Source organism: Adelges cooleyi, unplaced genomic scaffold (assembly GCF_023614345.1).
Source record: "Adelges cooleyi isolate 19-005CV unplaced genomic scaffold, UGA_ACOO_1.1 ACOO_flye_CR_arks_rails_tigmint_CR_PRNA_307, whole genome shotgun sequence".
NCBI classification, from domain to species: domain Eukaryota; kingdom Metazoa; phylum Arthropoda; class Insecta; order Hemiptera; family Adelgidae; genus Adelges; species Adelges cooleyi.
Window position 1 is genome coordinate 977,238 of NW_026095978.1, and position 23,703 is coordinate 1,000,940.

The 23,703-nt window shown below is 32.3% G+C and overlaps 3 protein-coding genes across 4 annotated transcripts; 1 reads left to right on the forward strand and 2 right to left on the reverse strand.

Annotated features, from left to right (window-relative positions):
* Positions 1-1,145: 1,145 nt before the first annotated feature.
* LOC126839632 (uncharacterized) lies at positions 1,146-4,854 on the reverse strand. The gene is made up of 2 exons (XM_050575034.1): positions 4,456-4,854; positions 1,146-2,843 (listed from the first exon to the last, which is right to left on the reverse strand). Exons 1-2 carry the CDS (start codon positions 4,532-4,534, stop codon positions 1,534-1,536), a joined length of 1,389 nt encoding a protein of 462 aa, XP_050430991.1. The 5' UTR covers positions 4,535-4,854; the 3' UTR covers positions 1,146-1,533.
* LOC126839635 (enoyl-CoA delta isomerase 1, mitochondrial-like) lies at positions 2,604-10,471 on the forward strand. 2 transcript variants are annotated; one of them, XM_050575041.1, is made up of 6 exons: positions 2,604-2,874; positions 6,622-6,746; positions 7,528-7,674; positions 9,137-9,255; positions 9,848-10,029; positions 10,099-10,471. In XM_050575041.1, exons 1-6 carry the CDS (start codon positions 2,871-2,873, stop codon positions 10,254-10,256), a joined length of 735 nt encoding a protein of 244 aa, XP_050430998.1. In that variant the 5' UTR covers positions 2,604-2,870; the 3' UTR covers positions 10,257-10,471. The 2 variants fall into 2 exon arrangements, with proteins under 2 accessions (XP_050430998.1, XP_050430997.1); XM_050575040.1 differs by lacking the exon at positions 2,604-2,874 and adding an exon at positions 6,230-6,440 and having other exon boundaries at positions 10,099-10,458.
* A 1,363-nt stretch (positions 10,472-11,834) lies between these two features.
* LOC126839628 (digestive cysteine proteinase 1) lies at positions 11,835-22,339 on the reverse strand. Its single transcript, XM_050575023.1, has 11 exons — positions 22,071-22,339; positions 19,630-19,770; positions 19,366-19,538; positions 19,209-19,304; positions 17,820-17,955; positions 17,552-17,747; positions 17,263-17,480; positions 17,074-17,174; positions 12,496-12,624; positions 12,222-12,417; positions 11,835-12,158 (listed from the first exon to the last, which is right to left on the reverse strand). Exons 1-11 carry the CDS (start codon positions 22,132-22,134, stop codon positions 11,974-11,976), a joined length of 1,635 nt encoding a protein of 544 aa, XP_050430980.1. The 5' UTR covers positions 22,135-22,339; the 3' UTR covers positions 11,835-11,973.
* Between the last annotated feature and the right edge of the window lie 1,364 nt (positions 22,340-23,703).

Genomic DNA, 23,703 nt, shown 5'->3' on the forward strand with positions numbered 1-23,703 from the left:
TTGGCAGATCTCGATCCCAATTTCTTCGGAGTCGGCGAGGTGGATTTCCGAGGAATGAATTAGAAGCAAGTTGAGATATTAAAGGGTTAGAATGAGTGTGTAATTTGGAATGAAATCTAATTTGGTTTGGAATATGGTTTTAAGTTCGATAGGGAGCTGAGAAGATTTGGTTTAATAATGATGGTTTTTTTGGATCTGTAACTTTTTTTAATTGGTCAGATTTCTCGAGTAGCTTTTCTATGATCTGTATTCATATGCAACCTGAACTCTGGTGTGTCAAAAAGATTCTGATCTATAGACTTGCTAATTGTACATAATTAAATAGGTTTAGAGTAGACCTCTAAACCTAAACCTAACCTAACCTAAAAGATATAGTTGAGCCAGATACAAAAAAAAAGAACACCTTACAAAATACATTATCTTCTTTGAAACTACATCCATTGGAAAAAGACATATTTTCCAAAGGTGGACAACAAAATGATAACAAGAAAATAAATAGCAATTTAAAATAAAATCATTTAATAAAAAAATTTTCGAAACGGCCATACAAAGTTTAGGCTAAACAAATACAGCTTTATTACTTTATAATTCCAGTAGACCTGTGCCCTCTCCATTCCCACTATGCCCTGAACCCACTGTACTAGCTTTTTTTTTTTTACTTTTTAAATAAGAATAATATACACACAAAGTAACAGGTACTTAATTTACTTGAAGCAAAATTGTCTATGTGTAGACAATGTAAGTAGTAGAGTGAAATTAGTATAGTTTAATGACCATCGTTTAATGCACGGTATACACTACAATTAAATCTGTAATGATTTCATTTGAATTATTTTATAGCTTAACACTTGTTTATTTATTCTAGAGGAATTTCAGGGAGTTATTCGATGGGTAATTGTAATTGTTTAAAAAAATATATATTAATAATATAAAAAGGCTAAGCAGAAAAAAGTGTTTATAAGTATGATAAAATCTTGATGAAAACCTACTTTTTAATTTTTATTGTTACTCAATTTAAATGTATTAAATACCGTAGATATATTGTTAACAAATCAAGATAAAAAAATAAAACTTTTAAAAAAATCAGCAAAACCTTTTTTAATGCAAAGGTTAAATGGGACACGACTTATCATGGACTACCTATGTACACAGTCAAACATTATTGAAACTTAATTAATAAAATAGCGTAACAATGTGTAAATTATATAGGTGCACGTGTACAACATATCTAAATGATAATAACTTTAGGTCGTTATCGTTTTTGTTTTACACGTTTTCTTGTTCTCGAGGAATCATTGCGGGTGCTAATGAAATAATTAATTAATAAACAGTAGGTAACATAACATAATATTGATATGAATAAGAACGTTATATTAGAAAAATCATGCAAATACCTATTAATAGCATTATATAGTAACAATAACGCTCAGGAAAACTGAGCAAATTCGTTAAACCTAATAGAAAAAAATCATCGATTCTGAATTATATTCTGCAATTTTGCAGCAGCTGTTGGTCATGTTTGAGGTGGCGTTTCTAGTTTTGTCTGTCGCACAAGCGTTGTTCAAGGGATTTGTGCATGTATTCCTCCAATGAGTGTTTGACGAAGCGTGCCAAGTCTCGTTCGACTCTGGATTGCAGGGAAATCGGTAAGTCTTTGTTCAACGTGTACTCAACGTTGTCGAGCTCGGCGTTGGCGTAGATCGTACCGCAAAGTCGGTTGTCGGTGTTGGTGAGCACGATCTCGACGTTGGCGTTGTTGATGTTGAACTGGACGGACCTGGCCGTAGTGGCGCGTTGTCCGTTTTCGGAGATGGTCAAGTCTCCGGTCCACTTGAGATGGTCGAGCACCACGGTGTACTTGGTTTTGTACGTGCCGGCGTTGGTGCGGACGTACGCCATCGACCCGATTCGCTGGGCGGTCTGGTCCACGAACTTGGTGCCGATGTCGGTCAGCTCGATGGTCAGATCTCTTTCGGTCCACCTCATGTCGTACAGTTTGGCCTTCTGTCCGGCGTTGACCGAACGCAGCGGGGCGGTGATCTCGGCCTTGAGCTGGGACAATAATCCCTTGTGGGTGGAGTTGTACACTTCGGCGGACACGGCTTGGTTGAGCTGCCGGATGAACGCCTTCTTGATGGCGCCGTCCAGCAACGTGGTCTCGGTGTTTTGCTCGGTCAACACGGTGGACTCGGCGTTCTCGTAGGCGGCCGGCACGATGATGGCTTTACCGGCGCCGAAGCTGGCGGTCACGTTGCTACGGACATTGTCCATCGCGATGGTGAACTCGCCGGCGTTGGTTTGGGGCAAGTCTGACTTGTACGCGCCTTTGGTCCTCAACTGGTCAAAACTGTATTCCACGTACACCAAGTCGGCTTCGGGCTTGATGTACATGTACTCCAAGTCGCCGGTCCTGAGGTTTGTCATCTGGGCATTGTAGAACTGCACGACGTTCTTCTTGGAGGACTTGACGGCCACGTTGGCGACGGCCAATGGGTCTTGCAGGTCGACGGCGCCAACGTTGTTGTTCTCTTGTCGGCGTTGCTCGTGCACGATTTTGTCCAAAGCGAACACCTTGTCGGCCAACGCGTTACCGAGTACGGCGTTGCGGTCGTCGATGGTCACTCGGTTGTTGCGCTTGTACGTTTCTCGCTCATTGTCGTACTCGCTCTGTTCGTTGCTGTTCAACAAATTGCTGTATCTGTAATAGTTGTTGGAGTTGACCGATTTGTCGTTGAGGTTGTTCAAGCTGGGGCGGTAATAGTCCTGGTTGGAGGGAACTACATTGTACTCTTGGCTGTCGGAGTCTTCGTTGGAATTTTCGTTGGTGAAGAAGTTCCAAGTTCCTGACAAAAAAAAAACCGCAACAATTAATGAGTATTTCAATTAAGTATTTTCTTAATAAAAAAAAGTTTGAATACAAGTTTCTGAAAAAAACTGTATAAGTTATAGTTCTATTGTAAACCTACTTCGGTATTTATTTTCAGATCTAAATCTCTAAAACTTGGCATGAAAAAATGAAACAAAGAAAAAATGTCTATCGCTCCTAGGGAAAAGGATTATTATATTTTTTTGGTTTATCAATGTTTATGGGTAGTACTACGTTTAAAGAATATTTCATACAAATTTACTACAACTAATTTGACTTTTTTTAAAAAAGATTTATATCATCGGAATTTTAAGTTGAAAAATATATAAATAATTATAATAATATGTGAATTTTTTTAATTTTTGGCCCAAATTGGTTCAACGGTTTAAAAGCTATCGTAGGTCCAGACACAAACAATACAAAACTAAAAATGTATCATTGTAAAAAAATACCTTCTCAGCTCCGTGTCAAAGCTAAAAAATGTTGCAAATCGAATTGGCTCAAATCAAAAACAAATTATTTATATTTTAATGTACAGTGTTATTGTGAATTGATTTTAATGAGTTCAATTTAATTTAAAATCTCTATCATTATGAAACCGTTAATTTCGAGGGGGTTACTGCTACCGCTAATTTTTTCAAATTAATAATTAATAAATATTACATTTTAATTAAATTATTTTAACCACCTGATCTAAAGTGCCTAAAAAGTCATTTAATATTTATTTTTAAACTTAAATGGTAACTTATATATTTTTTAATTAAAAACAGTTTTCTGAAAATATAGACTGGTCAATAACCAGTTTTACATAAGAACTTTAATAACTTTAAAAGTTATTTAATAGTAGACATTTTCAGCAAATTATTCTTAATTAAAAAAAACATTTTTAATCAAAAATTATAGTTGATTAATATATATTAATATAGAAGTTCACATTAAGTTTCAATAGTTGTAAAGCTCTAGAGAATACTGAAAAATAATTAGTAATTTTTTAATATTGTAAAAAAAAATTTTAAACAAGAATGTTGAAATATTGAGTGTCTTATCCTTAATGAATCACCCTGTACATTCCTACTGTGCTAATTCGAAAAGAAAATTAAATTAAACCTATTAAATAGACAATAAACACAATGTGGTTATAGCCTTGTTATTATTATTATCGGTTTGTTGCACTTTGTCCGAGATAAAAAAATAATTACAAATCATTTGTATCACTGTTCTACCGTCGGTGCAACATTCAAACCCAAATAGTCATAAAACACCGATAATTGTAAAACCAATTCTTTTTTAACTAAGAATGATAGCCAAGATCTGTTTTTTTTCCAAAACGAATAAGTTGAACAGCATAGTTGTACTCTACAATAATTATTGTGGTAATTTTTTTCTTATATCATAGTTCACCGATTCGTCTAATATAAAATGTATACTTTGGTAATATAAATTATTCTTTTAAGTTGCAATAAATTAACAACATGTAAATGCACCGCGTACGGCTGTTGTTGTTGTTTAAAAGAAGCTTTCGACATAAAATTATTCAAATGACAAAAAAAAAAACATAGATTTCATGTAAAATAATAACTTGTACTCACCTGCGTATTTGGAGGCAGCGGTGGCTTCGAGGACCGCAAAGGCCAAGAGCACCGAGGCGATGGTCAATGTAATCTTCATGGTGACTGTTGAAAAATCCACACTGAACTGATGCTAAACGGATACTCGCGTTTGGATTTTATACTTGTGACAAAAAATGATGATTCAAAGCCGACACGGTGCGCATTTGTTTTGTACACAATCATGTTCAGTGAAATTTCTTGTTTTTTTCGGATCGATCAGCACAAATTTATCGTTTTGCCGACCTCAAAGCACGCGCTTTTCATTTTATTGTTTTATCTAATAACGCCGATTGCCAATAAACAGACACATGAAAACATACATTTTTATAAAAACAAACAGCTTTGCACTGTAATTTTTAGAGTTCTTAGTACCTGTTCAGGAGAGAATAAAGATTGATTGAAATTGCGAACACGCGCTATTAACCGGCCTTTGTTCTCATATACAATGATGGAACATATTGATATTTTTGCAATAATTTTAAGAATTCGTTTAAATATAATAAATGTCTAATGTATTAATGCAATAGGTCAGGTCCAATTGATTAACTGTTCACACAATTAATATACATTTGTATCATTAAGGCATCTTTTTATGAGGCTTACGGGGGACTTGGCCCCTTTGGTATTTTTTTGTAAAATGTTAATTTCTATAAAGTTTACTTAGTATAAAATACAGATTTTTTTTATGCGTTTTACACTATAAGCTAATACATAAAGCTATACATAATTTTATTCTTAGTTATTGTGATTATTACATGGTACTATTAGTTCATTATGTTTATAAATAAATAAATACCTACTATATTAAAAAGCCAACAATTAATACAAATTTCATTTAAATCATATTATAAAATATAGCCCTAAAAATGTACGGTCAATTCAGGGAGGGAAAGATGGGATGTCTCTTTTGACGCCTTAAATGGGTGCTGGATATTATTGTATGGTGATTTATATTTGTATATATAAAACACTAAACAAATTCGATTTTCTACATAGCAACATAGCATTATTCTATAAATGTCACTAAAATATTAATTTATCGATGCAAATTATTATTTATAAATGTAAGTCTTGTACATAATTATATATAATATACTTTAATTTTTCATTGAATTACTGCCCAAACAAGCAATATCAATTTAACTGGAGCAAAAAAAAAACATTATTACATAAATATTATTAAAATAATAAATAATAATTTAATAATTCGTTTTTTAAACTCTAGGATTATTCACCTGTGGGTACTTGTGTTTAATAAATAAATTATCTCTCATAGGTACATGAAAAAGTTTATAATGAGGTTGTATCGAAAGAATACTCTAAATAAATTGTTCATTTTTTCACCGATTTTTGACAAATTTTGACATGGCAGTTTTTAAAGTTAAATCATATAATTTTACAACAAATAACTTCTCAGGTCCATATCGAAGCGAAAATAGGCAATTTCATAAAACCACTAGCAAAATAAATTATTATAAATAAAGAGTATATAATATTTTTATTGCAATACCTACTTTTATGAATTTTAAACAAAATTATGTTTTATATATATATATTTATATTCTTTTATGCAGGTGCGTACACAATAAGTGTATCACGCGCTATTGTTATTCTTTTTTTAATTGCGATAACCTTGTTTAAATACAGTCATTACATAAGTTATGCTAATAATTAATTAATTTCATTCATATCCAAAATTCTACCGTTCGCATAAGTATTATTATTATTATAAATATTAAACCTGCTTTTTCTATCAAACCTCCACGGGTCTCATAACAATAAAAAAAATTCATTGTATTAAATTCACAGTATTCTCAATGTACTCTCATTGTTAATAGCATGGTGATCGCAACAGGTCGACTTAAGTACATACCGTGAACGCACATTATATCTAATACAAACCGCAGTTGTACCTACGTTAGAATATTTAAAAATGTTTTCCTCGTTCACTGATGAAAAAACCGGTAAATTATTGTTATTCACATGTACATTTACACATATATATATATATTCATAATATAGTCAATCACCCTGTAGGTATAATGTTTATCATACATTATACAGGGCGATCGACTAAGGATAAGATGGTACTCATTTTTTAAGATAAAATCCGTGTTTCTTATACTTAATTTTTCGGGGTTTTAGGCATAGCCACGGTGACCCTCGACAAACTTCCGGTAAACACTCTGAACTTGGAGCTTTTAGAAAGCTTACGAGATGAATTAAAAAAACTCCAAAACGAAAACGTCCGAGGAATGATATTGACTTCGGTATGTAATAAAATTATAAGTTTTCGGTTGGGTGTGTTATTTATTTTTATAATAATAATTCCAAATGGCTAATTACAGGAAAATGGGCGCCGAGTACTTAAAAAGCTTTGAAACGCAATAGGCGTTTGCCCTTTCAAAGTAACGATCGCAGTCAATAGCCTGATAAATATATAATGCTTAGTGGAATTTGGTTATAATCGCACTGTAGAGAGGCATAGGTCAATTTTTTTTTTGCGATTATTATCCATTTATAAATAAAAATAAAACAATACAATTTTTTTCAATTATTGAATAAAATAAATCATTTAAAATATAGCATTATGACATTTATAACAAATCTGAGCGCGCCAGTCGATTACCCAAGCAAATTGAAATAAAATAGTGTGTCATCTTAAAAGTGTCATAACACAAAATCGTACATTTTTAAAAAACAAAACTTATTATTACCTTTTACAATTAACCGATTTAAGTGTCGACTTAAGCAGACATATAAAGTAATATTTTGCCTGGATATATATATATAATAATGATGATGATGATTATATATATATAATGATGTCATTGTAAACATTTAAAACAAAATCTATAAATTTCGAAAATGTTAAAAAGGGTTATTAAAATTATAAACATGGTAATGTAGGTAATATGTACTCATTATTAATTTTTTTAGATTTTTACCAGCGTGGTCTAATCTTATGTGGAACTGACAAAATAACTATTTTATGATATTTGCATGTTTGATCTTTTTGTCGGTCGACTTAGTTTAATTATTATTTTTTAGGGTTTGAAAAATGTATTTTCTGCTGGATTGGATTTAAAAGAGTTCCACGAACCCGATCCTACCAGGTTAGCACAATTCTGGTCAACTTTACAAGAAACGTGGATAGAACTTTATTTAACACCTTTTCCAACGGTGGCCGTGATAAACGTAATTATGTTTATTAAAATTTAAAACAAAGTTTAAAAAACACATAAAATCGTAGTTTTTGTCTAACCGTTGTTTATTATATATATTCTTAGTTTAATTGATTCATTTTCCTAAAAAAAATACCACATTTTATAAATATTAATAGCTTACTGTGATAGAAATTCTGAATAAACTCCCGTTAAAACATTTTAGATTTTTATTTTAGTAGGTAAAAGTAAATTATGCTAAAAAATGTATCTAATTAATAAAAATTAAATACTATTCAATTTTTTTTAAATCGCTAAAATATTATACTATACTTCTCAGACAATAACAATGCTTATTGTCTCAGAATGAATTACATTGTTGCAACGTTTTATAATTATTAATATTATTATATTTATTCGTCTACCCTCAAGGTTAAGGTGGATCAGTAGACAAATAATAATAAAAATACATTTATTGCAACAACATAAAATAGAGGTACACATTTTAAATAATTAGATTACAATATGGCAGCCCCTCCTTCAAAAAAATGCTAAGCTTGTGCTGGGGATGCGAGTTTCTATCAATTTAATTAATACAAATGTGTGGTTTATAGTTTTTATTTTAATCTCCATTTATTATATTTTAGGTAATATTATTATATTAATATTATATTATTAATATTTTGATATTATTTATTATATTTTATGCAGTTAATACCCTTGTAGTGGTTATATGCTTTCAAACAATTCACCAACCTTTTCAACATCAACCTTTTATTAAGGGTGGCGGTTTTTCTTAAAATGTAATACAAGTTTTCATTTTACCTATCAAAATGTATATACATATATGTAATTTTTCACTAAATCACTACATAAGCCACCAAATCCAAAATATCTGGTAAGCTTTTTAACAACAAACTATTCGAGTGGAGAGGGGTAAGGGGTGTTTTTCTTAAATTAATGAAAATTAAAATATTACCCGTCAGTTAACTTTTTTTTTTTATTGCCGAATCCAAATCTGTCCACTTTTTAATGTCAACCAATTATTAGTGGGAGAGGGAGGTAGTAGTAATGGGGGGGGTTATTTTTTTGAAAATTGAAATATTGATTGATTATTATGTTTTGAGATTAAATAATAATGCAAAAAGGGACCCACAGCTCAAATACAAAACGGAGCCCATTTGTTGCTAGTTAAGGCACTGGTTATGTTAATCGAATGTACCTTGATGTCTTGTAATAAGTCGATTTTGGTGTCTTCGCAGTTTTGTAAGAAAAAATAGAAACTTTATAGTCTAGCCTCCCAATGAGCAAACAGCTTTTAAAAAAAAATAGTAATATTATATACAAATAAAAAAAAAAATTTTAATTATTTTAGAAATATTAAGTAAATACGTACAATGTTTTGTAAAAATAAAATCAAATTTTTTTTTAATATTAGACAAAAACCTTCGTTGAGATAAAGTCATATTATGCTGTCGATAAAATAACATTTCTAGGGTCACTGTCCAGCAGGAGGTTGCCTGTTGGCTATGAGCTGCGACTACAGGGTGATGGTCGAACCCAAATACACGATTGGACTTAACGAAACCCAACTGGGAATCGTAGCTCCAAAATGGTAATAATGCATATTTTACAAACTCACGAATCGTTGGAAATGCAAGCAATATTTTCAAGTACAGGGTAACTGATTAACTATGGACTATGATCCAGTCAATATATCTTAAAAGACAGTAGGCTTTCTTTAATTAATCTTTTCCATACTTTTACAGTTATTCAGATTTACTAACAATATAACCCCATCCCTTATGTGTGTTAAAACCTTATGTACTTCAGCTTATTAAATGAAAAAAATATATCAAATTTGTGCTAGCTTTATTAACTATAAAAGTATATAAAAAAAAAAAGGATAATAATTTTAAAGTCTACTATTTTTTAAGACATTGACTGGATTACAGTTAACCAATCACCCTGTACATTTGCACACTTACTTTTATCATAGTACACAAATTGAGAGACAATAGGAATGTAGGTATGTAAAGAGCACAAGAAACTCGAATACTGACCCATGTCCAATCCGATAAGCTCGAGACGTATACAAGGGGGGGGAGGGAGGAGGGCTATGAGAAATGAATGCCATGCCTTATGTACCATTTAAATCGTGAGTATTATGACGTTGTACAGCTGAAGGCTTTTCTATTTGTCTTAAGGCTTATGGATACCATGATTGCGGTGATCGGCCAAAGGAAGGCAGAGGTATCGTTGACTACGGGTAAGATGTATACCGCCAGAGAAGCGTTAGAAATTGGTCTGATCGACGAAAGTGCGCCAGACCGCGATAGCGCCCTCGTGAAGGGTTTGGAGTTTTTGAATAGATTTAAAAATATATCACGTGAGGGACAGTTCAATATTGACTGTGATAATATTGTTTCGTTAGGTATTGATTTTTTCCTTTTTTTAGAATGGGCGTATCAAAAGACCAAAGAAACGATTCGTCGACCGACCGTTCAGTGGTTAATCGACAACAAACAAAAAGATGCTGAAATTATATTGGACTGTATGCAATCGCCACGCGTTCAAAAAACTATCGGCTTTTATTTACAATCATTGAAAAAATAAAACGCTACTCGAATTGATCGAATGTGGACGGTTTAACTTAAATGCGAACAATTGTTTAGGGTGCAGATTTTTCAGATATATTAAAATATGAACATAAAATTCATTTTGGATCGGGAACTTAACTGTTTTGTTTATTAATTGTTTATGTTTATGATAATATGATTATCTACCTAGCCTAATTATTACAAAGTAGTATGTATAAACTACACTTTTTTGGTTTTTCCTTAATAAAAAAAATGTGACTACAGATTTTTGAGAAATTTTATGTATTATAGCCTAATTCTAGATCTACCTTTGGTCTAATTATCATACCTAACCCCCTAAAACATTGAATGAAAAAGCGAAAGAAAGAAAAAAATTCCACCCCTTCTAGGAGAAAGGGTGTACGATAATTGTTTAGCTTGTCAACGTTTGTCGGTAGTACTATGTCTTAAGAATATTCTATACAAATATGGAACTAATTGGACTATTTTGAAAAAGATATGGAGCGCCGTAATTTTAAATAATTGAAAAAATGTAAATTTTTCGGATGTTTTTCTCAATTTTGAAGGGGAACGGATGAACTTTTAAAAAATTTGGGCTTTAGAGTACCTTACAGGTATGATTTCTGATCTTAAGGGCTGTTACACGAAGAAATCGGTTCAGTGGCTTAAAAGATATCGTGGGTACAGACACAAAAATATAAAATAAAATAAAAACATCATTGTAAATACAATACCTTATCAGCTATCGAAGCTAAAAGATGCTTCACGATAGTGTCGGATTTTTATAAAGGAAATCTAATCAACATAATATATTAAAATGATCTAAACAAATTATAATTATTAATTTGTGAATTAATCACTGAGATACGTGTTATTATAATCTTATATATAAAGAACGAGTGGCCAACTTTCGTTAAGTTAGATCAAATTTGGATAACAACTGCACCAACAAAATACATTTAAACTTTCAATTAATAATTTAATGAGTGGAATTAATAAGTAAAGTATTGTGTAATATATGTTTACTTTTTGTGTCTCTTTTGAGAGCTCAACTAAAAAAAATATGTAGGAATTCTACATATTTTAATGTTGTTTCTTTTATAAATTGTTTCATTTTTTTAATTTAAATAAAATACACACGACTCTACATGAACTACATTCAAAGTAAAAATCGTTCTGTTATGCAAGTAAATGAAAATATATTTACATATTATATAATATATACTATGTAAATTAATTAAATATTATAAAAAAATTAATATTCGCGTTATAAGCAACTTATGCATCTCAGTGACATTATTCGTCTATGGTAAACTACCAATTACAAAGATCCACTGTTTAATGATCAACTAAAAAAAAATTCAAAGCAAAATATACAACATAGTTGTATAAAATAAAACTGTTAATATATGTAGACATTTAATATCAAAAATACATCCAACACTGTTGTATTCTAATTTTATTTTATAAGCACAAGTATAAAAACTCGTTGTGACATGATTATTAGTAGATACTAGGAATTATCTACTTTGTTTGTGCACAAATACAAATCAATTGTAAGATCAGTCAATAACAAAAGACCTGGTTATAAAAATTAAGGTTAAAAAAAATATCACTTTATTTTTAATTTAAATTTGAGATTACATTGTATGTAAGTAATAAGTAAAATAAAACCATTTGTATAATAATCATGCAATTAAAAAAAAAAAGAATTGCCGTAAAACTAATCGTGTTCACATAAGAACGTATGTCGGTGAAGTGAGAACACCGCAATTGTTGTTCTTGCGCGATATCAGAACATATCCATCGTTACCCCAGAAGTTAGACCAAGAGTTTTTGACCAGCCAGTAAGGACTGCCGTTCAAGTCACCGTAGCCGACGAGCAACACAGCGTGGTTGAGTTCTTTGGGTTTGTTCACTGAAAATACATTAAAATTATTGTTTAAATCGTTCCACTTGATTTATCGTATTTTATACTCACGGCATTTTGGATCGTAGAACACGCCGTTCGAATAGAAGCTGAACGTTTTTAACGAAGCGTAAATCGCTATCGAGATTGGACCGTGATTGACCAGAGCACTCTTCAACGCTTCTTCGTCGTACTGTGTAACGTTAACAAAACCGGATATCTTTGTCAGGCCGTCAGTCGTCATGTTGGACTCGTGACAAAGACCGTCCTACGAGCAAAATACATATTATGTGCAACTTAATCGATATATGGTTACACGCCATTAAACATGTACTACTGTTTTTACCTGCGACAAATACGGTCCGTAAGCTTCTTCTGTGGGGATACCGTGCTTCTCGATCCACTGGTACGCACGGAAGTCTTCTCCGCCATCACAGCCGTTGTTGCCGAATCCCCAACTGCAGTCCACCAAAGACTGCAACGACAAAATTTAAATAAATAAACATACATACAATTTTACAAAAAACAAAAAAATCTCCCATTTTACACATAGTATAAAAAATAGTTTAAAAAAAACTAGGGCCATACATTATTAAAAATAGTTATAATTTCCCAATCTGGTCTTTAGTAGACAAATAAAAAAAATAAAAGTGTTTAGAGTACCATGAAATTATATAGAAAACAATTTAGAGAATAGGCGCATAAATTGCTAACAAAGTTGTACCTATCCACATAACACGTAATCACTAATAAAGACAGAAAAAATGTTTATAACTACAGATACGCAATGAAGCGTTTGTTTGAAAGTTATCTTTTTAGGTTAAAATAATTCTTATAGTCCTGCGACCCCACTGTACTGGCTTTTATTATTTTTACATGACATTTTAAACATTGTTTATTAAACTTTTACACGCCGTTACCTTGGCAATGTTATTTTTACAGCCGGTTACTACTGGCTGTAAAATAGTTAAAACTAAATGTTTCTTGTAACTGCGTTTTAAACTGTTTGTTAAGTAAGTTGAACATTTAAAAAAATCATTTTTTTCAAAATTACCCAATAAGAAAGGAAGCGATTTTTATACGATGAACAAGACGTGTCCGACAGTAAGTGCTAGACACCACATTGTTGAACACTCTCTCGCAACCGTGTCGGTCATACGGTACTGACCATAGGACATACCATGTATCACCCATGATTGAAATATACAAGGTTATTGCACATACACCCCTTCTTCATCAAATATTCAATAATAAAAACGGATATGTCAGCGTAAAGGATAGCCAATTAAAAATTTATAGTAATTGTAAAGTGTATAGTAAAATTTATATCCCCTTACGCTGTCATTTTATGTACAATGACCCGAGTATTTCAACCATGGTCTCACCAGAGAACGGTACTGAGCAGGAACTAAAACGAATCACTCTCGTATGCGCCTGCGCAAAAGTAAACGGGAGTAACGCGTTTTGGTTTCTGCGCACTGCGGTGCGTTCTCTCGTCAGACAGAGTGTAGTGTCAGTGGCTGGGCGCGGCAGTTGAGCAAATATGTCATTAACGTTATTGTAGCAATGCCCGGCGGAAGAGCCTGGTCGGGATGCGTTGAAAAACAATTTGGACCGTATGCGAGCCCGGATTTGCGAGCTGGAGAAAAAAGTCGTCTCTTACGACACGGTGCTGGCGGAAAAGGAAGAGCTTCGCGAGCAAATGGCCGACGTGGGAAAATGGGTGGACCAAGTGACGAACAAGCACAAGGAAATGTTCGCTCAGCTGTCGGCCAACTACGATTCGCTGTACGCCAAACACCAGGAGACCAAGGCGGCCGTGTCCAAGCTGCGGTGCGAAAAGGACAAGCTCAACGACGACAACGAGCGGTTGACGGAACAGCTGCGGTCGTTAAAACGCAACGAACAACATTTGACGGCCGAAATCGAAAAGCTGGAAAATGATCAAAAACGCGCCAAACATCAACTGTGCGAGACCAAAGTAAGTGCTACTACCAAAAACAAAACTGTTTGTGTCACCGGTCCGCCGGTAGAGTTTCCCATATCATATTATATGGTTCAATTAGGTACAGTGAAAACAATTTTTTTTTTTTGTAAATTTGCATATAAATTTCATAAAAAATAATATAGTTATTGACTAAATAAAAAACAAAGATTTTTGGTGGGGGAAAAAATAGTGTGCGTTATTTATATTTATCTCCCATGAGGTGAAAAATAAAATAATTAAAAAATAAGTCTTTTTAATTATTGAATTCTTATTCAATAATTGCCATTTTCAGACCGAAGTCAACGACCTAAACAACGAAATCGCCAAAATGCAGTGCAGTTTAAACGGCAAAGAAGAGTCGCTTTGCGCTCTCCGCAAGCAGCTGGACGACACCCGCCGGGAACACGACCGGTCGAGGGACGCGGTGCGGCGGTTGGAGTGCGACTTGAAACGCATCAACGAGGAAATGGCTAGCGTCAAGGCGTGCTCGGCGAGGACGGAACAAAAGCTGACGCTGGAGCGGAACACGCTGTCCAGCGAGCTGGAATGCAAACGGCAGAAACTGTGCGAGCTGCAGGCCGCCGTGGACGAACAGAAGTGTACGCTGCGCGACCAGAAATCCGCCATATGCAAGTCCGAGGCCATGGTGGCGGATCTGACGGCGGCCAACGAACGAGACCGCCGGGACACGGTGGCCCGGATCCGGAAACTGACGGAGGAAAACTGCGGGATCCGCGAGGAGGTCGGCCGGAAAAACCGGGAACTCGAAGACTTGCGTCGGAAAAACGACTGTCAAGCGTCCCAGATGGACGACCAGAAGAGACAGATGAACACGCTCAACTGCGCGGTCGACGAGATGCGAGGCGCCGTGGAGAAAATCAAGCGGGGCGTGCACAACAAGGGGCGGAAGCCGGAATGCAACAAACAGGAGTCTCGACCCAAGTGTGCGAAAGTCGCCGAACAACCGTCCAGCGTGTGTTGCGCGCCAAAGGTGTCTGTCGACAGCTGCTCTTGTCCGTCCGAACCTTGCGACGACGTCCACGCTCTCATAGAGAAATACTCGTCGAGCAAGAGGGACTTCGGATGCGACGACGGTTGCGGTGGCGGGTCAAACGATAGGGAAAAACTAGTGTGCGAAATCCAAGGGTTGAACGAGCAACTGTCCGCGCTGAAGAACGCCGTAATGTGTGGACGAAAATGAACTCATAGCGCAATAGACTGTACGTATTGTAGGACCCAGGGTTGCCCCACTTGATATAAATTAGTAAGAAATGACAATTTAAAAAAAAAATAAAAATTACGGTTTTATAAGCAAAAATTACAACGGAAATGCATATGTTTTTTTTTGCAAATGTCTGTTAAAAACGATTCCCAGCCAAAATGTACTTAATTTGTAAGCCAACAGTTTGTTAAAACAAATGTCGATAATAATTATTAATAGTATGACATTCTGACAGGTTACTAATTTAAAAAAAAAACCAATTAAAAACTTTTTAGCTTAGATGCGGAAATGAGAAGTCATTATTTTTACAATAATATATTTTTATTTTTTATTTATTTTATCTTCTAAACAGCTGAACCGATTTCTTCGTGTAGCAACTCTGTAGACCAAAATTTAAAATGTACATAGTTTTCGACTTAAAATTACGGCACTCTATAAATGTTTTAAAAATAGTGGAACTAGATTCAATTCTGTATGGAACACAGCTTAGACATACTACTACCGATAAACGTGGTAAAACCATAAAAAAATATCATAAGTCCTTTACCCTAGAAGGAGTAGAAACTTTTTCTTTATTACGCTTCTTTAGGTAAAATTTTAGGGCTAAAGGTCTGAAAATTAAACCGAATGGGACTAAAATTAGTACGTACCTATACAAGTTTCTAAAAATCTGTAACAAGTCAATTTTTTTTTTTAATAAGAAAAAAAAAAGGAAATAATTATACTTTGACCGTGTATACATACTATACTATGGCAATAAATTGTTATGGACAGACGATTAACACTAACCGTATCCAGCCTAATAACAAAAATACATTTTCAAGCTCATTATGTACAATGCTTTTATAGATATTTGTATTTATACCATTACAGATTAGCAAAGCGGTTATTTAAAAGTGATTTTACCACTTTGAGTTATACTGTACTATTTTTTTTTAGGACAGCATATTTTTCATAAATTCATTAATGCCTTTTGGAACGATATAATAAATTTGTCTTGGTCCAGGAATAATGACATTTTAAAACGTTTCAAAATTGGTTAAGCTATCGGGATATAATTTCATTAATCATTTTGTAATACTTATTATAAATACAAGTAGATACATTTTGGCTTAATCGCATGTGCTGGTCACGTGTGGCGGTCTATTAGTTTGATGAAAGCGATACTAAAATGGAAACCGAAGACCACTAGGCAGATAAAAAAAAAGGTGGATAAACAAAGTCGAAAAGAATCTAGTAGAAATTGGAATTCAAGATAAAGAAACAGTAGAACAGGATAAGGATAGATGGAAGCAGTTATGTGTTGCGATAATGGGCCTTAATGGCCTTTGAAAAACCTAAGAAGAAATTTTAGCTTGAAAAAAATCTCTTTAATCACCGATTAAAAACATTAAATGTTACTTTTATTTAATTACTGATAATTTAATTAGGTTTGATGCGAATCTAGAGATAATTTTACCAAAGTGTGTTGTTCTAAAACTTTTCAAAAAGTGAGAAATATTTCTATTCATTATTGTTTAATCATTCAAACAAATACTACTCAAATACAATACAATTTTCGAATTTCAAGCAGAGTAATCGGACATTGTTCCAACATCCTGATTTATAATAATATATTTTACAAATACTTGAAATTACTATTGTTGTATTGTAAGATTAGTTGAACCGTACTTTCTTAAACTGTATTTATTTTCGACAGTTAATAATGCTTTTACCTGTTCGGAAAAGCTGGCACGATGACCGTGTTTCAAAAAGTATGCTCCTTCGACTGCACCAGTTGTCCCGAAACTCCAACATGAACCACAAACAGATTGATCTGTTAGATAGGATAATATGTTTATAAAAATTACAAGAGAATTTGTTATAAAAAAAATACAACCAACAAACCCATAAAAAGTGTTTACCTTTGACCGGGTTCACTGCGCCTTTTATTCTCCAATCGATTTCGCTTGGCAATTCTTCAATGTTATTGGAATCGTACGTGAACGGTTTTCCTCCATTATTTTCCAACATTGTTTTTTTGTAGCCGTACAACGATTTAAGTTCCAATTCAGATTTATCAGCTAAATGATTTACAGCAAGAGTGTACCCGTTGTTGGCTCGATTTTTCGAATGGATAAATCTGTACATAATACATTTGCAGTACGTTAGTAATCACAATGAATTATACAGTTATAAGGTACAATAATTTACCGTAGGTTTTGGCGGAAGTAATTTTTACGTGTGAAGTGCTCTTTTGTCGAGTTATTGTAGTTCCTCCTGTGATGCTTTTTGAAATGATCAAATGAGTTGTCGACATGGTCATCGTAATTGTTTATGAACTCCATCATTGGGTTGAAAGTGTATACGTGGTCTATACCCGGACCAGGAAAAGATTCACAGTGCATATCTAAACAATTAACGGTTAGGGTAGAATTTTTATTTTCAGAAAAAGAAAGAATATACTATAGGTTCTTTATACCTTCTACGTTGAAATTGCTCGGTTCTGGCTTGCTAGGTATAAAAATTTCATAATCTATTATGTAATGATCGTAATGCGAACCAAATAACGAATTGAATCCTTTCATCTCGTACCTCAACGGGATTATGTAATTGTCCTATTTAAGATAAAATAAAACAAAATTAATCTAAATACACTTTAAAAGTTAAATGTTTTAATTAAATCAAAATCTAGCATGGTGGGGACGGAGAGGTCAAAAGTTGTAGAAATTATTATAAATGCTTTAATAAAAAATTATATAAATGGTAAAATGTGTTTTTATAAAGATATCAATTGATTTTTTGTGCTTTCGTCAATAGAAAACTGAGATGCAATTTTTGTATTTTTTTTTTTAACATGGTACCTAACGTATGTATTTTTAATAACTTTTTCAATTGTGAAGAAGTAAGTTTTTGGAAAACTGTAAACGTTATAACTTTACTCTACCTAACTTCAGCACTCAAGTCTCAAATATATGCTCAAAATAATGAAGCAAATGAAAAGTTTACAACCCTTTGAGAAAATGGAAGACTTTTATATTTTTTTGGTTTGTCAATGTTTATTACCTTATAAAATAACTTTAGGGTATAATCCATTTGAACTATTGACAAAGTTGGCATTTTTGGAAAAGATTTTATCAAGATAAAATTATAAATAAAAAACTATTTTATACTTAACTACTTATTCAATTATTACATTTTATTTATGACAAAAATGATTTGATAGGTATTTGTTATTTTGTTTCAAAGTATTCATTATTTATTATTAGATCTAAAAATAATTTATTTACTATTTACGAATATATATTTTGTATATTTTATTATTTGTTTGAAAGTCAAATGATACTAAATAACTTTTTTTAATTTCTATTACTCTTCCAATTAATTATCTGAGTTGCTGTAGTTTGGGTAAATATAAAATTGGTTTGAAAGAAACTTAAAATCCCCCAAACATGACACCTTGTTTAACCCGTCGTTAGTCATACCGGGTAAGAATTGAACTTGTGACATTGTGACAGGAGTAAGAAATGTATTAAAGTATGACTGAAAAATTGAGTAACTGATAACAAGTTAAATTTTTTTAAATAAATTTATAAATAATTAATACAATTTTAAATAATTTAAGAATAAAAAAAAAAAACATTTAAGTAAATTTCTTATTTTTAGAATAAAAATAGTATTAATTAATGAGATTAATTGTTTATTCATAAATAAAATCAGAATGTTTTTCTTTAATATTTATGAAAATTTGTTAAAAATGATCTAAGATAAATGTTTTTTTTTATTAATAATAAATAAACAGATAATAGCAAGCTAATATTTATTTTTTTATTTAGTTTGTAATGTAATATTACATTATTTTATTATTTACCTCTCTGGACAGCCATATGGTGTACTTGCTGACTTTATCGCCGACTCTTACAACAGAAATCCATTTTTCAAATTTATCACCGTCTATACTAGCCAGCTGTACAAAAATGTAATGTTGTATTTATTTTTATTTTTTTATGCAGTTTTATTAAACGTACCTTGAAATTTTTTAAATCAGGAAGAGCTTGTTGTAGAGTTATGTGCATTTCTTTAGTTCCGTTTACTTGTAAACACTTTACAGTGTTAGTTTCTGTTTCGGTCGTCACCGGCACAACTTTAATCGATGCACCGAAATCTCCCTTACCCGATAGCTGATAGGTTTTTGCCATTCCTGTAAATTAAAATTAAATTAAATATGAGAACGATAAACGTATTGTATATTTAAGTATAGAATCAAATCGACTAGACCAAATAGTGTATACCATCATAATAATCAATTCTACTGTTGCCGGATTCGGAATCGTACCACGCCTTAAAAGGCTCCTGCACATCGGCATATGGTATGGAAATTTGAGCTTGTAAAGAATAGTATGGATTCCAAGCTGGTGGTTCAGCTCCTGAAACTAATAAAGTATATAAGTAAGAAAACTTGATTAAATTTGCAACAATAACTCCACAAAATATATATATATATATATGTTTTTATAAATTTAACAAAATTGATCAAGTAGTTTTAAAACAGTTGCATTTCAATAAATTTTAAATAATATTTGTCAAGTAACGAATTTTATGATTTTTTTTTTTTACAACTTAAAAATTATTATAGAATTTTGTATTCAATGGAACAATTAATGGGGGAAATCAAGGTATTCATTTTTTTTTTCACATTTTTAAAATTGAATACTTGGCAATTTCATTAAAATATTTTTTTGAAAAACTGTGTAATTTATTTTTAACACTTTCTTACAACCCGTTCATTTTTTTAATATTTATGTTTTTATCAAAATTTGATGACACTAGTGTATTTGCTGACAGCAGTCAGCACAATTTTCGACGGACAAGATCTAAAAAATTATTTTTACTTTACTTAACACAGTATTCATAAGGAATATGACAAGAAAATTAAAAAAATATATATTTAAAATCCAGTGTATACTGTATATACATATAATAAGTAGGTATTAAGAAATTATACTTTCTCGTTAAAGTTTTTAAAAATTCATGGTCATATTTTAAGTCAAGAATAATTTATTAAAAATGCTTTTACTGGCAATGTTAATTTTTTATTTTATCGAGTATCAAGTTAAAAGTATAGCTATAATATTTAATGAATTATTGAAAATTTTCAACTAAGTTTCACATTTATTAAATTTTATAATATATTTTTTTTGGAAAAAAAGGTAATTTATTCTTTATCTTTGCCTTACACTCCCAACTACATGTAGTCGGTCGGCCTAGTCCTACAACTCAATAGAGCTCGTACTTCTACATGTCGTTCAATCACCCCGGCTATCCTCATATCACTCTGTATTCCGTCCATCCATCTTTTCTTTAGTTTTCCTCTTCCTCTTTTTCCCTCTACATTCATCTTCATAACACCTCTTACTGCCTCAGCCTCTGCCTCATCTCTTCTCATAACATGACCAAACAATCTCAGCCTATTCTCTCTTATTTTCTCAACAATTGATGCAACTCCTAGACTACCCCTTATGTATTTATTTCTTATTCTATCTTACCTAATCACGCCACTCATTCATCTTAATATTCTCATCTCCGCTACACTCATTCTCTGATCAGTTTTTTTATCTACTGCCCAGCATTCCGACCCACATAACATTGCTGGCCTCACTACTGACCTATAAATGTTATCTTTTTATCTTATAGGCATCCTCCTGTCACACAAAACACCCAACGCTCCCTTCCACTTCATCCATCCAAAATTTATTCTATTTTTCACATCCTTTTCTAACCCACTTTTTTTTGTACTACCAATCCTAAGAACTTAAGCCTAATAACCTCACACACTTTATGTGTTACAATTTCCTAACTAATTAAAATTGTGTCCATGGCGTTTTTTTAAATATTTTAACAGAACTTGTGGGATAACAGTTGTTACTGTCGAAATGACTTGTAGTAAAAAAGACTACTGTCTAGATTTTTTAACAATAAATATAGATAAATATAAGATAATCACAATAGATAATTATAAAATTAGAAATTATTTATGTTTTTTTACAAAATGACTTTCTAACGAGTTATTCTGAAGTTCTTAGAGCTTATATTATTATTTCTTTTTAGCATACATAATTATTAAATAATATTTGTGGAATTCAATGGGCCTTAAAAAACTATCAAACGTTGCTGTTTTAAACATTGAACAATATTATAACTCAATTGTCAGAAAAGCCAGAAAATAAGGTTCTAAATTAATCTACCATTATTACTATGTTGTATTTAAGTGTTAAAAATGCAAAATTACTAGTCGAAGCACTGATATTGTTTTACATTCTTTACGTTGTATTGTATGAGGACAGTAATTACATTCGAGTGTGTAATTTCATTGAAAACGATGACGAGGACACAATTTTATAACTAGTTTGAAATAGGTAGCTGATAAATTTTGTTTTAAACGTATTAAAGCTCGGCTACACGTACGACCCATAACTAAAATGCGACAAATGTGTTGCAGTAAAACGTCGACGTCTCTCAACACGTAATATCGGTATTTGGACGAATCTTTGAAGAAAGGCTACGGTGTTTCGAACGCAACCGACGACGGTGTTTGATTGTGTGATAAAGGCGTAATATGAATCAATAATAATATCAGCATCAAACGACGGCGAGTAAAAACTTCTAACAAACGAGTTTAATAATAAAATAATATAATATTACAAAGATGACGAATATGACATTGGGTACTTACCGACCACCACAGCAAGGGCGATAATCGTTGAAAACGATATGAAAAACTGTTTCAAAAAACCCATCGTTCGAACGCGGCTTGGTGTAATGTTCAAAATGTGTTCATACGAGTGAACTGAACGTTTTCTGACTGACCGGTGTGGAATTTTTTTTCCCTACTGCGAAGACATTTATTTCTATAGGACGAATAAAAATAAAACCCTGACACAGCGAATTCATTTACCTACACGGCGAACAACGCGAATCAAAGCAAACGCCGGCTGTTTACACATTGTTAGACCTGTTAGGAGCAGCTGTAGGAGGTGGAAACCGCGGCATTGTGATATTAAATAACATTGTAATATTGTGCACATGATAACAACGTCGGTATACAGAGTGAGCAAAGTGTCCATCTGTCGGATGTGCTACGGCCGCAGTTTGATTGATGCACCGACCTTTACCTAATGTAGGTCTAGGTACCTACTACCTAACCAAGTAAAACCAAGTTTTATTTTATAGGCCAGTAGGACGCTAATAATTATTGTGCAGTAGGACATTTTAAATGTATAGTTTATTTCACTAACATGTACACTTTAAAATACATAAGTATAATAGGTATAAAAGGTATAATAAATAATAATATAGGTATTATTAAATATAAACCTACGGTAAATTTTTAGTTTTGATAAATCCAGAAAATCTTTAGTTTAATTATTAATTTGCCGTTTATCAGCAAGGCCAATTCGTTATAATCTACACATTTTTTACATGGGCTTTTGTTTTTTAAACAAACCTACCTAATATTATTATTACCTATCTATTTGTTTTATACGAAATTGGGGGAACGTTTTACTATTAAAATACTACCTTAATACTCACTTCATAACTTTTGCCATATTAGTTCAAATACAACAATATAATGATTCAATTAAACTTTAATAAATCTGAATTGATATTAGTGCTGGGAATATTCGGATATATCAAAGGTACCAATTAAAACTTGGAATTTATGTCGCAACGAATGTTGTCTTTCCTTTTGGGGTTTTGGGTAATTATTTTTTATTTTTGAAACACTTTCGGACGGTTTGTCGTAAAGGTCGCAAATACATCACACCGTAGTTATAAGAAATACATATAGTACACCGTACACAACCAATGTCGTTTTACAAAGCAGCTGCATTTGTTGTTGTTAATAAGGCATCTATGACCTTTAATCCTTAGGTATAGTATCGATAAACAGCTGTAATAAGTATACTGCACTGACGCCCGACAAGTCTACTTATCTGCCATATACTATTATTATATTATATATAGTTAGGTAGGTATATATTATTACCAATTATTATATTATTATTGTGTACATTGTGGTCCGGACCAGTTCTAGTAAAACGCATACAGCGCGTTTTCAATGTTTATTCCTCCTCTCAAAACGGTTGAATATTAACAGTTAATATTGTAAAAAATTTACAATTGTACCTACTTAAAAAAAAACAACTTAAGTTTTTGCTTATAACTTAAAAAATAAGTCAGGCCGCCAAAATCTGACTTTTCTATCGTTTTCAGCATAAAAGATATATAGAGATATTCTCCAAAAAAAACATGTTTCAAAAAGGTGACTGAGAAGTGGGATCTAGACTGCATTTATGTAATTTGAA